Here is a 17,485-nt window from a genome sequence, read left to right as displayed (position 1 = left end):
GAGAGGGTGGAAACCACAGGTCCGGGATAAGATAGCAGGTGCGGTAGAGAGGTGGAAACCACAGGTCCGGGATAAGATAGCAGGTGCGGTAGAGAGGGTGGAAACCACAGGTCCGGGATAAGATAGCAGGTGCGGTAGAGAGGGTGGAAACCACAGGTCCGGGATAAGATAGCAGGTGCGGTAGAGAGGGTGGAAACCACAGGTCCGGGATAAGATAGCAGGTGCGGTAGAGAGGTGGAAACCACAGGTCCGGGATAAGATAGCAGGTGCGGTAGAGAGGGTGGAAACCACAGGTCCGGGATAAGATAGCAGGTGCGGTAGAGAGGGTGGAAACCACAGGTCCGGGATAAGATAGCAGGTGCGGTAGAGAGGGTGGAAACCACAGGTCCGGGATAAGATAGCAGGTGCGGTAGAGAGGTGGAAACCACAGGTCCGGGATAAGATAGCAGGTGCGGTAGAGAGGGTGGAAACCACAGGTCCGGGATAAGATAGCAGGTGCGGTAGAGAGGGTGGAAACCACAGGTCCGGGATAAGATAGCAGGTGCGGTAGAGAGGGTGGAAACCACAGGTCCGGGATAAGATAGCAGGTGCGGTAGAGAGGTGGAAACCACAGGTCCGGGATAAGATAGCAGGTGCGGTAGAGAGGGTGGAAACCACAGGTCCGGGATAAGATAGCAGGTGCGGTAGAGAGGTGGAAACCACAGGTCCGGGATAAGATAGCAGGTGCGGTAGAGAGGGTGGAAACCACAGGTCCGGGATAAGATAGCAGGTGCGGTAGAGAGGGTGGAAACCACAGGTCCGGGATAAGATAGCAGGTGCGGTAGAGAGGGTGGAAACCACAGGTCCGGGATAAGATAGCAGGTGCGGTAGAGAGGGTGGAAACCACAGGTCCGGGATAAGATAGCAGGTGCGGTAGAGAGGGTGGAAACCACAGGTCCGGGATAAGATAGCAGGTGCGGTAGAGAGGGTGGAAACCACAGGTCCTGGATAAGATAGCAGGTGCGGTAGAGAGGGTGGAAACCACAGGTCCGGGATAAGATAGCAGGTGCGGTAGAGAGGGTGGAAACCACAGGTCCGGGATAAGATAGCAGGTGCGGTAGAGAGGGTGGAAACCACAGGTCCGGGATAAGATAGCAGGTGCGGTAGAGAGGGTGGAAACCACAGGTCCGGGATAAGATAGCAGGTGCGGTAGAGAGGGTGGAAACCACAGGTCCGGGATAAGATAGCAGGTGCGGTAGAGAAGGTGGGAAACCACAGGTCCGGAATAAGATAGCCGGTGCGGTAGAGAGGGTGGAAACCACAGGTCTGGAATAAGATAGCCGGTGCGGTGAACAGGTCACGGTTCCATAACCGTAGGCAGAACAGCAGAAACTAGATCAGCCGCACGGCCAGGTGGGAAGGGGGGCGGGGACAGCCAGGAGTCGTCAGGCCAAGTAGTCCTGAGGCATGGGCTCAGGTTCTCAGGTCCAACGTTGTAGTGACTCCACAACGCTAACCTAAATGACAGAGTGAAAGAAGGAATCCTGTACAGAATAAAAAATATTCCAAAACATGCCTCCTGTTTGCAACAAGTCACTAAAGTAATACTGAAACAAAAATGTGTTAAAGCAATTAACTTTTTGTCCTGAATACAATATGTTTGGGGCTAATCCAATACAACACATGACTGAGTAACAACTCTCTATATTCCCAAGCATATTGGTGGCTGCACAGTGGTGGAAAAAGGTTAGCTCAACCCAGGCAAAATCCTAGAGTAAAACCCTGGTTCCCACCAGACACTTGGCAGACGAATTCACCTTTCAGCAGGACAATAACCGTACAAATCGACACCGGAATTGCTTCCCGAGAAAATAGTAAACGTTCCTTAAGTGGCCGAGTTACAGTTTTGACTTAAATCTACTTGAAAATCTATGGCGAGACCTGAAAATGGTTGTCTAGCAATGATCAACTACCGATTTGACAGAGCTTGAAGAATGTTCTTTGAAGAATGATGGGCACATTCCAGGTGTGGAAAGCTCTTTGAGACTTGTCCAGGAAACACTCACCGCTGTAATCTGACAGAGAGAGCTGAAACATGGTTCTCTACTCTACTGTCTCTCCTCCTTCATTTATTCATAGTGGGAGTATACAGCTAACGCACTCTGCTACCCTGAACACTGCAGCTTTTAACACACACACACACACACACACACACACAATCTAATCTAGCAGTCATTTAGAATCTCTCCCTTTTTTCCTCCCTCCCCCTTACTTTCACACACACACACACACACACTTTTCAAGCACAGCACACGAAGGCTATGAGATTCGGCGCCGTCTTAGGTGTCTGTTAGTGGGGAGAGAGTACTCGTCTTTTCTAGGTGTTGTGGGTTTTGGGTCTTCTGCTTGCTAAAAAACCCACTACTTTCTGCTCTGCTTGTGTAGCCAATGGCTAACCAGTGGAGTTTGAACCTCTGACCGTAGGCAATGGGGTTTCACAATAAAAGTTCCAGATACTCACGACTTCTGTCCTGTCGCTTAAGGTGAAAACACGCTCAGGAGGCCTTGACTCCCCATAGTGTGTTCAGGTGAATATGATTGGTCGTTGACTCCCCATAGTGCGTTTATACCTCGTTCCCTCCTTCATGTGAATATGATTGGTTGTTGACTCCCCATAGTGCGTTATACCTCGTTCCCTCCTTCAGGGAACAGTAGTTATATTCATAACTGTACGTTCTCACAAGGATCCATTTCAAAGGGTTTACTGTTGTCTATAGCTATGGGACTTAATCTACACACACACGATGACACACACTAAAACGATGAACTTGGAAATCAGTAGTGAGCTGAAATCCAGAGTCTATTGTCCCAGTGGGGGGGTGCAGAAGCCTGGAAACACCCTGGCTGTCTGTCTTACTGCTGGGTCTCTCTTTCTCTGCCAACATTGTGCAAGCCTGGCCGGGCTCCTCACTGAATCCAGAGGCTAGTGCAGGAGGGAGGGGTATGGGGGAAGGAGAGAGGGTGAGCGATAGGGGTCAAGGAGAGAGTATAGGGGTCAAGGAGAGAGAGACAGGAAGGGAAGGAGAGTGGGGGAAGGAGAGAGGGGTATGGGGGAAGGAGAGAGGATGAGCGGTAGGGGTCAAGGAGAGAGAGAGATGGGGGAAGGAGAGGTGGGGGGAAGGAGAGAGGGTGAGAGGTAGGGGTCAAGGAGAGAGAGACATGGGGGGAGAGGTGGGGGAAGGAGAGAGAGACAGGAAGGGAAGGAGAGAGGGTGAGAGGTAGGGGTCAAGGAGAGAGAGGAAGGGAAGGAGAGATGGTGAGAGGTAGGGGTCAAGGAGAGAGAGACAGGAAGGGAAGGAGAGCACAGAAAAACAGGGTCAGCTCCAACCTTTATGTAACCATCCCTCTTCACCGTCAGCTTGAGTGCAGCTGTGTGTGTGTGTGTGTGTGTGTGTGTGTGTGTGTGAGTACTACGGTACAGTAAAAGACAGGGATCACTCTCCTCTGTCCTGGCTACATAAAGACAATTCCTCCCTAAAGGGTCTGTCCTAAAAGAGGTGCATGAAGGAGTGAACATCAGCGGGAAGAGCGTCATGTTTGTTGTTTCCTTCTCTGTTCCATCAGTGTGGCTAATGGACTAGTATCTTTATGACTGACTAGCTGTCTGGCTGATTGACTGACTGGCAACTTCTCTCCTTTCTCCATGGACCCCCTCCTTCCCTCCACTCCCTCCTCCTAGCTTCATGCCATAGAAACTACAACCAACACAGAGGAGCTGGTGCTGCTCAGCTTGCCCCATCTCTAACTAAACCAGGCATGCTCAGGATGTATGTGCTCTGTGCCCCATCTCTAACTAACCCAGGCATGCTCAGGATGTATGTGCTCTGTGATCCATCTCTAACTAACCCAGGCATGCTCAGGATGTATGTGCTCTGTGCCCCATCTCTAACTAACCCAGGCATGCTCAGGATGTATGTGCTCTGTGATCCATCTCTAACTAACCCAGGCATGCTCAGGATGTATGTGCTCTGTGCTCCATCTCTAACTAACCCAGGCATGCTCAGGATGTATGTGCTCTGTGATCCATCTCTAACTAACCCAGGCATGCTCAGGATGTATGTGCTCTGTGATCCATCTCTAACTAACCCAGGCATGCTCAGGATGTATGTGCTCTGTCCTCCATCTTTTCCCTCCTCTGTCTTTCCTCTCTTCCATTCAATCATCTCCTCCTCTTTCTTGTCCTCCACTTTACACGCTGACTGAATGCCTGCTGCTCATTGAGAGACGAGCTGAGTGGATGACTTCTTCTCCCCTGTCAGTGCCAGAGATCTGTTGTGAAGTGGTGTGATGGGAGGAGTCAGAGGAGACACGGCAGCATTGGAAACCACTTCTGTGTTATGCTAGTTTTGCTCCAACGAGCTCTCTCCCTGAACGATTCTACCTCTCTCACTCTCTCTGTCTCTCTCGGTCTGTCTCTCACTCTCTCTGTCTCTCTCGGTCTGTCTCTCACTCTCTCTGTCTCTCTCGGTCTGTCTCTCACTCTCTCTGTCTCTCTCGGTCTGTCTCTCACTCTCTCTGTCTCTCTCGGTCTGTCTCTCACTCTCTCTGTCTCTCTCGGTCTGTCTCTCACTCTCTCTGTCTCTCTCGGTCTGTCTCTCACTCTCTCTGTCTCTCTCGGTCTGTCTCTCATTCTCTCTCAGGTCACTGTCTCTCTCTCGCTCTCTCTCTCAGGTCACTGTCTCTCTCTCTCGGTCTCTCTCGCTCTCTCTGTCTCTCTCGGGTCACTGTCTCTCGGTCTCTCCCTCTCACTCTGTCTCTCTCACTGTCTCTCGGTCTCGCTCTCTCTGTCTCTCTGTCTCTCTGTCTCTCTCTCTCACTGTCTCTCACTCTGTCTCTCTCGGGTCACTGTCTCACTCCCTCTCTCCCTCTCTGCTGCATGTTAGCTTTGGTCCTACACTCCTACCTCTCCCTGTAAACTGTTCTCTGGTCAGTCCGTGATTGGTACATCCGTTTGGATTAATCCTTGCATCCATAGCTCTGTTCATGAACTAGACAGTGGTTACATTTGTCTAGCTTCATCCTTCATCTATTTACCAAAACAAGTGGCGGCGGTGACCGCTTGGTCGTTTTTAGAATCCCAGGTTTTCTCCGTTAACCCTCAGGCCAGCTCTAGGCTTGACCAGGCTGTTAAAACAGGATCTGTTGTGACCAAAATCTCTCTCTCTCTCTCTCTCTGCTGGATAGGGTCACTGAGAGTGACCCTGAACAGAGCTATTGAACCCTGGTCTAATAGAGGACAGATTGATACTGTCAACTTAATCCGTTTCTAGTCAATAAGGGTAATCTTACCCACAGAGCATCCCTGTGTAAAGAACTAATGTTGTAGTGTGTGTGTGTGGTACAATGTTTCAGATTTGTTTGTGACACAGTCTTACAGTTCATACAGTTTTATTAGGTGTTGTAGCCCAGTAAAACCAGTACAAGTAGGAACAGTATAATGTGGTCGCAGTGAAACTCTATCAGGTCGTAGTATAACTCTATCAGGTCGTAGTATAACTCTATCAGGTCGTAGTATAACTCTATCAGGTCGTAGTATAACTCTATCAGGTTGTAGTATAACTCTATCAGGTCGTAGTATAACTCTATCAGGTCGTAGTATAACTCTATCAGGTCGTAGTATAACTCTATCAGGTCGCAGTATAACTCTATCAGGTCGTAGTATAACTCTATCAGGTCGTAGTATAACTCTATCAGGTCGTAGTATAACTCTATCAGGTCGTAGTGAAACTCTATCAGGTCGTAGTATAACTCTATCAGGTCGTAGTATAACTCTATCAGGTCGTAGTATAACTCTATCAGGTCGTAGTATAACTCTATCAGGTCGTAGTATAACTCTATCAGGTCGTAGTATAACTCTATCAGGTCGTAGTGAAACTCTATCAGGTCGTAGTGAAACTCTATCAGGTCGTAGTATAACTCTATCAGGTTGTAGTATAACTCTATCAGGTCTTAGTGAAACTCTATCAGGTCGTAGTATAACTCTATCAGGTCGTAGTATAACTCTATCAGGTCGTAGTATAACTCTATCAGGTCGTAGTATAACTCTATCAGGTCTTAGTGAAACTCTATCAGGTCGTAGTATAACTCTATCAGGTCGTAGTATAACTCTATCAGGTCGTAGTATAACTCTATCAGGTCGTAGTATAACTCTATCAGGTCTTAGTGAAACTCTATCAGGTCGTAGTATAACTCTATCAGGTCGTAGTATAACTCTATCAGGTCGTAGTATAACTCTATCAGGTCTTAGTGAAACTCTATCAGGTCGTAGTATAACTCTATCAGGTCGTAGTATAACTCTATCAGGTCGTAGTATAACTCTATCAGGTCGTAGTATAACTCTATCAGGTCGTAGTATAACTCTATCAGGTCGTAGTATAACTCTATCAGGTCGTAGTATAACTCTAATCAGGTCGTAGTGAAACTCTATCAGGTCGTAGTATAACTCTAATCAGGTCGTAGTATAACTCTATCAGGTCGTAGTATAACTCTATCAGGTCGTAGTATAACTCTATCATTTCGTAGTATAACTCTATCAGGTCGTAGTGAAACTCTATCATTTCGTAGTATAACTCTATCATTTCGTAGTATAACTCTATCAGGTGGCAGTGGAACTCTATCAGGTCGTAGTATAACTCTATCAGGTGGCAGTGAAACTCTATCAGGTGGCAGTGGAACTCTATCAGGTGGCAGTGGAACTCTATCAGGTCGCAGTGGAACTCTATCAGGTGGCAGTGAAACTCTATCAGGTGGCAGTGAAACTCTATCAGGTGGCAGTGAAACTCTATCAGGTGGCAGTGGAACTCTATCAGGTGGCAGTGGAACTCTATCAGGTCGCAGTGGAACTCTATCAGGTCGCAGTGGAACTCTATCAGGTCGCAGTGGAACTCTATCAGGTGGCAGTGGAACTCTATCAGGTGGCAGTGGAACTCTATCAGGTCGTAGTATAACTCTATCAGGTCGCAGTGGAACTCTATCAGGTCGCAGTGGAACTCTATCAGGTGGCAGTGAAACTCTATCAGGTCGTAGTATAACTCTATCATTTCGTAGTATAACTCTATCAGGTCCTTAGTATAACTCTATCAGGTCGTAGTATAACTCTATCAGGTCGTAGTATAACTCTATCAGGTCGTAGTATAACTCTATCAGGTCGTAGTATAACTCTATCAGGTCGTAGTATAACTCTATCAGGTCGTAGTATAACTCTATCGGGTCGTAGTGAAACTCTATCATTTCGTAGTATAACTCTATCATTTCGTAGTATAACTCTATCATTTCGTAGTATAACTCTATCAGGTGGCAGTGGAACTCTATCAGGTCGTAGTATAACTCTATCAGGTGGCAGTGAAACTCTATCAGGTGGCAGTGGAACTCTATCAGGTGGCAGTGGAACTCTATCAGGTCGCAGTGGAACTCTATCAGGTGGCAGTGAAACTCTATCAGGTCGTAGTATAACTCTATCAGGTGGCAGTGAAACTCTATCAGGTGGCAGTGGAACTCTATCAGGTGGCAGTGGAACTCTATCAGGTCGCAGTGGAACTCTATCAGGTCGCAGTGGAACTCTATCAGGTCGCAGTGGAACTCTATCAGGTCGCAGTGGAACTCTATCAGGTGGCAGTGGAACTCTATCAGGTCGTAGTATAACTCTATCAGGTCGCAGTGGAACTCTATCAGGTCGCAGTGGAACTCTATCAGGTGGCAGTGAAACTCTATCAGGTCGTAGTATAACTCTATCATTTCGTAGTATAACTCTATCAGGTCCTTAGTATAACTCTATCAGGTCGTAGTATAACTCTATCAGGTCGTAGTATAACTCTATCAGGTCGTAGTATAACTCTATCAGGTCGTAGTATAACTCTATCAGGTCGTAGTGAAACTCTATCAGGTCGTAGTATAACTCTATCAGGTCGCAGTATAACTCTATCAGGTCGTAGTATAACTCTATCAGGTCGTAGTATAACTCTATCAGGTCGTAGTATAACTCTATCAGGTCGTAGTATAACTCTATCAGGTCGTAGTATAACTCTAATCAGGTCGTAGTGAAACTCTATCAGGTCGTAGTATAACTCTAATCAGGTCGTAGTATAACTCTATCAGGTCGTAGTATAACTCTATCAGGTCGTAGTATAACTCTATCATTTCGTAGTATAACTCTATCAGGTCGTAGTGAAACTCTATCATTTCGTAGTATAACTCTATCATTTCGTAGTATAACTCTATCAGGTGGCAGTGGAACTCTATCAGGTCGTAGTATAACTCTATCAGGTGGCAGTGAAACTCTATCAGGTGGCAGTGGAACTCTATCAGGTGGCAGTGGAACTCTATCAGGTCGCAGTGGAACTCTATCAGGTGGCAGTGAAACTCTATCAGGTGGCAGTGAAACTCTATCAGGTGGCAGTGAAACTCTATCAGGTGGCAGTGGAACTCTATCAGGTGGCAGTGGAACTCTATCAGGTCGCAGTGGAACTCTATCAGGTCGCAGTGGAACTCTATCAGGTCGCAGTGGAACTCTATCAGGTGGCAGTGGAACTCTATCAGGTGGCAGTGGAACTCTATCAGGTCGTAGTATAACTCTATCAGGTCGCAGTGGAACTCTATCAGGTCGCAGTGGAACTCTATCAGGTGGCAGTGAAACTCTATCAGGTCGTAGTATAACTCTATCATTTCGTAGTATAACTCTATCAGGTCCTTAGTATAACTCTATCAGGTCGTAGTATAACTCTATCAGGTCGTAGTATAACTCTATCAGGTCGTAGTATAACTCTATCAGGTGGCAGTGAAACTCTATCAGGTGGCAGTGGAACTCTATCAGGTCGTGTGGAACTCTATCAGGTCGCAGTATAACTCTATCAGGAATAACTCTATCAGGTCGCATCTCTAGGTCGCAGTGGAACTCTATCAGGTCGCAGTATAACTCTATCAGTGGAATAACTCTATCAGGTCGCAGTGGAACTCTATCAGGTCGCAGTGGAACTCTATAACTGGAACTCTATCAGGTGGCAGTGAAACTCTATCAGGTCGTAGTATAACTCTATCAGGTCGTAGTATAACTCTATCAGGTGTAGTATAACTCTATCAGGTCGTAGTATAACTCTATCAGGTCGTAGTATAACTCTATCAGGTCGTAGTATAACTCTATCAGGTCGTAGTGGAAACTCTATCAGGTCGTAGTATAACTCTATCAGGTCGCAGTAAACTCTATCAGGTCGTAGTATAACTCTATCAGGTCGTAGTATAACTCTATCAGGTCGTAGTATAACTCTATCAGGTCCTTAGTATAACTCTATCAGGTCGTAGTATAACTCTATCAGGTCTCTATCGTAGTATAACTCTATCAGGTCGTAGTATAACTCTATCAGGTCGTAGTATAACTCTATCAGGTCTCTATCAGGTCGTAGTATAACTCTATCAGGTCGTAGTATAACTCTATCAGGTCGTAGTATAACTCTATCAGGTCGTAGTATAACTCTATCAGGTCGTAGTATAACTCTATCAGGTCGTAGTATAACTCTATCAGGTGGCTCTATCAGGTGAGTAAACTCTGTCAGGTCGTAGTATATCAGGTGTAATGAGAAACTCTATCAGGTCGTAGTATAACTCTATCAGGTCGTGGTATAACTCTATCAGGTCGTAGTATAACTCTATCAGGTCGTAGTATAACTCTATCAGGTCGTAGTATAACTCTATCAGGTCAGTGAAACTCTATCAGGTCGTAGTATAACTCTATCAGGTCGTAGTATAACTCTATCAGGTCGTAGTATAACTCTATCAGGTCGTAGTATAACTCTATCAGGTCGTAGTATAACTATCAGGTCGTAGTATAACTCTATCAGGTCGTAGTATAACTCTATCAGGTCGTAGTATAACTCTATCAGGTCGTAGTATAACTCTATCAGGTCGTAGTATAACTCTATCAGGTCGTAGTATAACTCTATCAGGTCGTAGTAAACTCTATCAGGTCGTAGTAAACTCTATCAGGTCGTAGTATAACTCTATCAGGTCGTAGTATAACTCTATCAGGTCGTAGTATAACTCTATCAGGTCGTAGTATAACTCTATCAGGAGTATAACTCTATCAGGTCGTAGTATAACTCTATCAGGTCGTAGTAAACTCTATCAGGTCGTAGTATAACTCTATCAGGTCGTAGTATAACTCTATCAGGTCGTAGTATAACTCTATCAGGTCGTAGTATAACTCTATCAGGTCGTAGTATAACTCTATCAGGTCGTAGTATAACTCTATCAGGTCGTAGTATAACTCTATCAGGTCGTAGTATAACTCTATCAGGTCGTAGTATAACTCTATCAGGTCGTAGTATAACTCTGTCAATCATAATAACTCTATCAGGTCGTAGTATAACTCTATCAGGTCGTAGTATAACTCTATCAGGTCGTAGTATAACTCTATCAGGTCGTAGTATAACTCTATCAGGTCGTAGTATAACTCTATCAGGTCGTAGTATAACTCTATCAGGTCGTAGTATAACTCTATCAGGTCGTAGTATAACTCTATCAGGTCGTAGTATAACTCTATCAGGTCGCAGTATAACTCTATCAGGTCGTAGTATAACTCTATCAGGTCGTAGTATATAACTCTATCAGTATAACTCTATCAGGTCGTAGTATAACTCTATCAGGTCGTATATAACTCTATCAGGTCGTAGTATAACTCTATCAGGTCGTAGTATAACTCTATCAGGTCGTAGTATAACTCTATCAGGTCGTAGTATAACTCTATCAGGTCGTAGTATAACTCTATCAGGTCGTAGTATAACTCTATCAGGTCGTAGTATAACTCTATCAGGTCGTAGTATAACTCTATCAGGTCGTAGTATAACTCTATCAGGTCGTAGTATAACTCTATCAGGTCGTAGTATAACTCTATCAGGTCGTAGTATAACTCTATCAGGTCGTAGTATAACTCTATCAGGTCGTAGTATAACTCTATCAGGTCGTAGTATAACTCTATCAGGTCGTAGTATAACTCTATCAGGTCGTAGTATAACTCTATCAGGTCGTAGTATAACTCTATCAGGTCGTAGTATAACTCTATCAGGTCGTAGTATAACTCTATCTCTAGGTCGTAGTATAACTCTATCAGGTCGTAGTATAACTCTATCAGGTCGTAGTATAACTCTATCAGGTCGTAGTATAACTCTATCAGGTCGTAGTATAACTCTATCAGGTCGTAGTATAACTCTATCAGGTCGTAGTATAACTCTATCAGGTCGTAGTATAACTCTATCAGGTCGTAGTATAACTCTATCAGGTCGTAGTATAACTCTATCAGGTCGTAGTATAACTCTATCAGGTCGTAGTATAACTCTATCAGGTCGTAGTATAACTCTATCAGGTCGTAGTATAACTCTATCAGGTCGTAGTATAACTCTATCAGGTCGTAGTATAACTCTATCAGGTCGTAGTATAACTCTATCAGGTCGTAGTATAACTCTATCAGGTCGTAGTATAACTCTATCAGGTCGTAGTATAACTCTATCAGGTCGTAGTATAACTCTATCAGGTCGTAGTATAACTCTATCAGGTCGTAGTATAACTCTATCAGGTCGTAGTATAACTCTATCAGGTCGTAGTATAACTCTATCAGGTCGTAGTATAACTCTATCAGGTCGTAGTGAGACTCTATCAGGTCGTAGTATAACTCTATCAGGTCGTAGTATAACTCTATCAGGTCGTAGTATAACTCTATCAGGTCGTAGTATAACTCTATCAGGTCGTAGTATAACTCTATCAGGTCGTAGTATAACTCTATCAGGTCGTAGTATAACTCTATCAGGTCGCAGTGAAACTCTATCAGGTGGCAGTGAAACTCTATCAGGTGGCAGTGAAACTAATCAGGTCGTAGTGAAACTCTAGCGTTGTAAAACCTCTGCATTATTTAGTTCTACTGTGATGACTGACCAGGGTTTCTGTTTCCTCTCTCCTCCAGATCTCGGGTGTACAACGCCATCTACCATTTTCTCTCTCTCTCTCTCTCTCTCTCTCTCTCTCTCTCTCTCTGTGATTGGATAGACAGCCTGATGGTGAAACTCAACGTGCCAGTGATGTCAACGGCGGACTGCAGGTTGGTTCATTAATACATGATCCAATTTGTTAGTGAGTAAAAACATTTTTATAATTGTCAGCTATGTTATTTTATCCAGGGCAATAGTGTGTTACTTTTTGTGGATTCTCTATGATTTTAAAATGGTGTGGTTTTAATACACTTTGTTCTATCTCTGCATAGCGTCATTAGTTGTTTATCTGTGATGTTACCTGCGCTTCCTGTTTCAGACTGTAACCATGGGCAACGTGGAGAGCCAGAACGGCGACCATGCCTTCTACGGCACCCAACATGGCTACCTATCCCGCAAACACATGTCTCGTTCCCTCCGCATCTCCAAGCACCAGTCCAGCTCCGGTTCCACCCGCTGCACCCACGACCGCCACGCCACTCAGGGCAAAGTAGAACACCGTAACTCTGAGACCTCCACGCGTTCCAGCAGCACCCCTAGTATCCCACAGTCCTTAGCGGATCACGCACTGGAGCCCTTCAACCAGACCAATGTCCTGTCAGACTTCTCCCCTATTTGGGTGGATCGTATGGCCATGAACCTCCGGCCCGTCTCCTTCCATACCCACCTGGACAACCCGTCTGTAGGGCCCCACCTGGACAACCCATCTGTAGGGCCCCACCTGGACAACCCGTCTGTAGGGCCCCACCTGGACAACCCATCTGTAGGGCCCCACCTGGACAACCCCTCTGTAGGGCCCCAGTTAGACCCAGCAACACCAGGGACTAGACCCCAGTGCCCCCAGGACAGAGGTCTAGGCCTGTACAATAACACTGGGGATGGGACCTACCTCCAGAAGACCAGAGATGGACCCCGGGAACCCGGGAACCCGGGGGAGGGAGTCAGCTTTAAGAAGAAGAGGTCCAAATCAGCCGACATGTGGAGAGAACACAGTCTGGAGTTCAGTCTGTCAGACCTCAGCCAGGAACATCTCACCAGGTTAGAAGTCAGACCTCAGCCGGGAACATCTCACCAGGTTAGAGAGTCAGACCTCAGCCAGGAACATCTTACCAGGTTAGAGAGTCAGACCTCAGCCAGGAACACCTCACCAGGTTAGAGAAGTCAGACCTCAGCCGGGAACATCTCACCAGGTTAGAGAAGTCAGACCTCAGCCGGGAACATCTCACCAGGTTAGAGAAGTCAGACCTCAGCCGGGAACATCTCACCAGGTTAGAGAAGTCAGACCTCAGCCGGGAACATCTCACCAGGTTAGAGAAGTCAGACCTCAGCCGGGAACATCTCACCAGGTTAGAGAAGTCAGACCTCAGCCGGGAACATCTCACCAGGTTAGAGAAGTCAGACCTCAGCCGGGAACATCTCACCAGGTTAGAGAAGTCAGACCTCAGCCAGGAACATCTCACCAGGTTAGACTGTGATATGTGGTTGTCTCACCCAGCTACCTTAAGATGAATGTACTAACTGCAAGTCTCTCTGGATGTGCTAAATGACTAACATGTAAATGAAAAGAAACAGTCAACTGAAGGTTTGTCAGTTCAAATCAAATTTTTCCATCTGTGTGAATTAATCAAGTATTCTCTCTCTTTTTCAGCACAGAGGAGATCATCGACACCGAGGAGGCAGACGACAGGGACTTCCCTGATTGTGAAGGCCTGCTGGGGCTCGTGTCCCCAGAGGGTCTGGAGGGTGTGGACGCTGCTGGCAGGGCCAACTCCCTGGATCAGCTGTATGGCGGTCAGAAGACCCCAACTCGCCGGCCCGTGGCACGCTATGCTAAGTGGCACCATGACGCTAACCGCGAAGCCCGGGAGGGAGAGGACGATAAGATGCTGTCTCCGTCGGAGGAGGATGGGAACTCGTACGGAGCGTACACTCTGCCCTGTCGACGCTCACACTGCCTGTCTGAGGGCCTGACCAATCACCAGGCTGCCTCCTGTAACACCATGCAGGGCCGCAGAGCACAGACCATACAGGTACTGTAGGATCACAGTCGCTCGTGAAAGACTACACACCCCTTTGCACAGTCTTCACATTTTTGCTGCCTTAAAATGTCATCTGAAAAGAGATTACATTACAACATTCCTCGACTGATTTACACAACCTGCTCCACATTTTCAAAGTTAAAGAACATTTTCTAAATGACTAAGAAATACAAAATGAGGATCCATTGATTTGTCTATGTCTTCACCCCCAGAATCATACTGGGTATAAGCACCCTTTGGCAGACATTATAGCTGTGAATCATTTTGAAGATTCTACCAACTTTACACAACTCTTAGGGTAACATATATCCATTGTTTTTGTCAAAATTGCTCAAGCTCAGAGATTCTGTTTGAAACAATGGATATATTGCAGAATCCTGCATGCAGTCTCAATTTGGTGTTTGTCCCATTTTGGAAGTCTTGGTTGGTGAGCTGACCCCAGACCTCACAACCATAAAGGGCAATGTGCTCTATGACTGATTCAAGTATTTTTAGCCAGATCCTAATGGTATGTTGAATTTTATGTTCCTTTTGAAGAATGCCCTTCATAGAATGCCTTCATAGAATGCCCTTCATCTAAGGCCCTTCTGGCCTTGTCTCAGATCGTTCACCTGCTTTGTGAAAGTTACCTGTGTGTGTGTATCTCACCCGTGTGTCTGTACGTGTGTGTGTGTGTCTCACGTGTGTCTGTACGTGTGTGTCTCACCCATGTGTTTGTGTGTCTCACCCTTTGTGTCTGTACGTGTGCGGCTCACCCATGTGTTTGTGTGTCTCACCCTTGTGTCTGTACGTGTGCGGCTCACGGTGTGTTTGTACGTGTGTGTGTGTGTCGTCCCACACCTCTACCTGTGTGTCTCACCTGTGTGACTGTACCTGTGTGTCTCACCTGTGTGACTGTACCTGTGTGTCTCACCTGTGTAACTGTACCTGTGTGTCTCACCTGTGTGACTGTACCTGTGTCTCACCTGTGTGACTGTACCTGTGTGTCTCACCTGTGTGTCTGTACGTGTGTGACTGTACGTGTGTGACTGTACCTGTGTGACTGTACCTGTGTGACTGTACCTGTGTGACTGTACCTGTGTGTCTGTACCCTGTGTGTCTGTACCTGTGTGTCTCACCTGTGTGTCTGTACCTGTGTGTCTGTACCTGTGTGTCTGTACCTGTGTGTCTGTACCTGTGTGTCTCACCTGTGTGTCTGTACGTGTGTGACTGTACGTGTGTGACTGTACCTGCCAGTGACTGTACCTGTGCACTGTACCTGTGTGACTGTACCCTGTGTGTCTGTACCTGTGTGTCTGTACCTGTGTGTCTCACCTGTGTGTCTCACCTGTGTGACTGTACCTGTGTCTCACCTGTGTGACTGTACCTGTGTGTCTCACCTGTGTGACTGTACCTGTGTGTCTCACCTGTGTGACTGTACCTGTGTGTCTCACCTGTGTGTTTCCAGGATGTGACTGCTGGAGAGGGGCAGTGAGTACGAGGACAGTGGCATCACGACAGGGTGACTTCGGGGCGGGCATCAGTCCCGGCTATAAGACCATGTCTATGTCCTTCTCCGTGTGTGCTCGGCGGCGGGGCGGAGCCTGTTCGCTGGCAGTGACAGCGGAAGCAGCAGCGGGGAGGAGCCAGTGAGGGGTCAGGGGTCTACGAGAACTTCAGACAGGTGGGTGGTGGTTCTGGTTCACACACACACACACATATACACACACACACACACATACAGTTGAAGTCGGAAGTTTACCTCAACTAAATACATTTAAACCAAGTAAAAAATGCTGTGTCTTAGGTCAGTTAGGATCACCAGTTTTATTTTAAAAATGTGAAATGTTCAAAATAATAGTAGAGAGAACTATTTCAGCTTTTATTTCTTTCATCACATTCCCAGTGGGTCAGAAGTTTACATACACTCAATTAGTATTTGGTAGCATTGCCTTTAAATTGTTTAACTTGGGTCAAACGTTTCTGGTAGCCTTCATACAAGCTTCCCACAATAAGTTGGGTGAATTTTTTGTCCCATTCCTCCTGACAGAGCTGGTGTAACTGAGTCAGGTTTGTAGGCCTCCTTGCTCGCACACGCTTTTGCAGTTCTGCCCACACATTTTCTATAGTATTGAGTCAGGGCTTTGTGACGCTCAATACCTTGACTTTGTGGTCCTTAAGCCATTTTGCCACAACTTTGGAAGTATGCTTGGGTCATTGTCATTTGGAAGAGCCATTTTGACCAAAGCGTTAACTTCTAACTGATGTCTTGAGATGTTGCTTCAATATATCCACACAATTTTCCTTCGTCATGATATTTTGTGAAGTGCACCAGTTCCCCCTGCAGCAAAGCATCCCCAAAACATGATGCTGCCACCCCCGTGCTTCACAGTTAGGATGGTGTTCTTTGGCTTGCAAGCCTCCCCTTTCTCCTCAGAACTGTGTGATCATTATGGCCAAACAGTTCTATTTTTGTTTCATCAGACCAGAGGACATTTCTACAAAATGCGATCTTTGTCCCCATGTGTAGTTGCAGCGGTAGTCTGGCTTTTTATGGCAGTTTTGGAGCAGTGGCTTCTTCCTTGCTGAGGGCCTTTCCAGGTTATGTCGATATATGACTCGTTTTACTGTGGATATAGATACTTTGTACCTGTTTCCTCCAGGATCTTCACAAGGTCCTTTGCTGTTGTTCTGGGATGTAGTATGTTCGTCTCTAGGAGACAGAACACGTCTCCTTCCTGAGCGTTATGACGGCTGTGTGGTTCCATGGTGTTTATACTTGTGTAATATTGTTTGTACAGATGAATGTGGTACCTTCAGGCGTGAAATTGCTCCCATGAACCAGACTTGTGGAGGTCAACAATATTGTTTCTGAGGTCTTTTGATTTTCCCATGATGTAAACACCGAGTCTGAAGGTAGACCTTGAAATACATCCACAGGTACACCTCCAATTGACTCAAATTATGTCAATTAGCCTATCAGAAGCTTCTAAAGCCATGACATCCTTTTCTGGAATCCAACTTTTAAAGGCACAGTCAACTTTAGTGTATGTAAACTTACCCACTGAATTGTGATACAGTGAATTATAAGTGAAATCATCTGTCTGTAAACAATTATTGGAAACATTACTTGTGTCATGCACAAAGTAGATGTCCTAACCGACTTGCCAAAACTATAGTTTGTTTACAAGACATTTGTGGAGTGGTTGAAAACACGTTTTAATGACTCCAACCTAAGTGTATGTAAACTCTGAGTGTGTGTGTGTGTGTGTGTGTGTGTGTGTGTGTGTGTGTGTGTGTGTGTGTGTGTGTGTGTGTGTGTATACATACATATATATATATATATATATATAGATATATATATATATATGTGTATACACACACACACACACACACACACACACACACACACACACACACACACACACACACACACATACAAGTTTAGTGTCATTTAGA

The 17,485-nt window shown here is 45.9% G+C and overlaps 1 protein-coding gene across 1 annotated transcript in view; it reads left to right on the top strand.

Annotated features, from left to right (window-relative positions):
* LOC118382870 (rho guanine nucleotide exchange factor TIAM1-like) overlaps positions 1 to 17,485 on the top strand; it is a gene marked incomplete at its 3' end in the record, with an annotated part of 60,769 nt that overhangs the window by 41,714 nt on the left and 1,570 nt on the right. Inside the window, exons 2-6 of the mRNA XM_052502073.1 lie at positions 11,984 to 12,118; positions 12,328 to 13,046; positions 13,657 to 14,038; positions 15,495 to 15,497; positions 15,651 to 15,710. Coding sequence (XP_052358033.1) covers positions 12,337 to 13,046; positions 13,657 to 14,038; positions 15,495 to 15,497; positions 15,651 to 15,710 — 1,155 coding nt within the window. The remainder of the gene's footprint in view (positions 1 to 11,983; positions 12,119 to 12,327; positions 13,047 to 13,656; positions 14,039 to 15,494; positions 15,498 to 15,650; positions 15,711 to 17,485) is intronic.

Source organism: Oncorhynchus keta, unplaced genomic scaffold, assembly GCF_023373465.1.
Source record: "Oncorhynchus keta strain PuntledgeMale-10-30-2019 unplaced genomic scaffold, Oket_V2 Un_contig_15027_pilon_pilon, whole genome shotgun sequence".
In the NCBI taxonomy this organism is placed as follows: Eukaryota; Metazoa; Chordata; class Actinopteri; order Salmoniformes; family Salmonidae; genus Oncorhynchus; species Oncorhynchus keta.
This window is presented reverse-complemented; position numbering and strand designations above follow the sequence as displayed.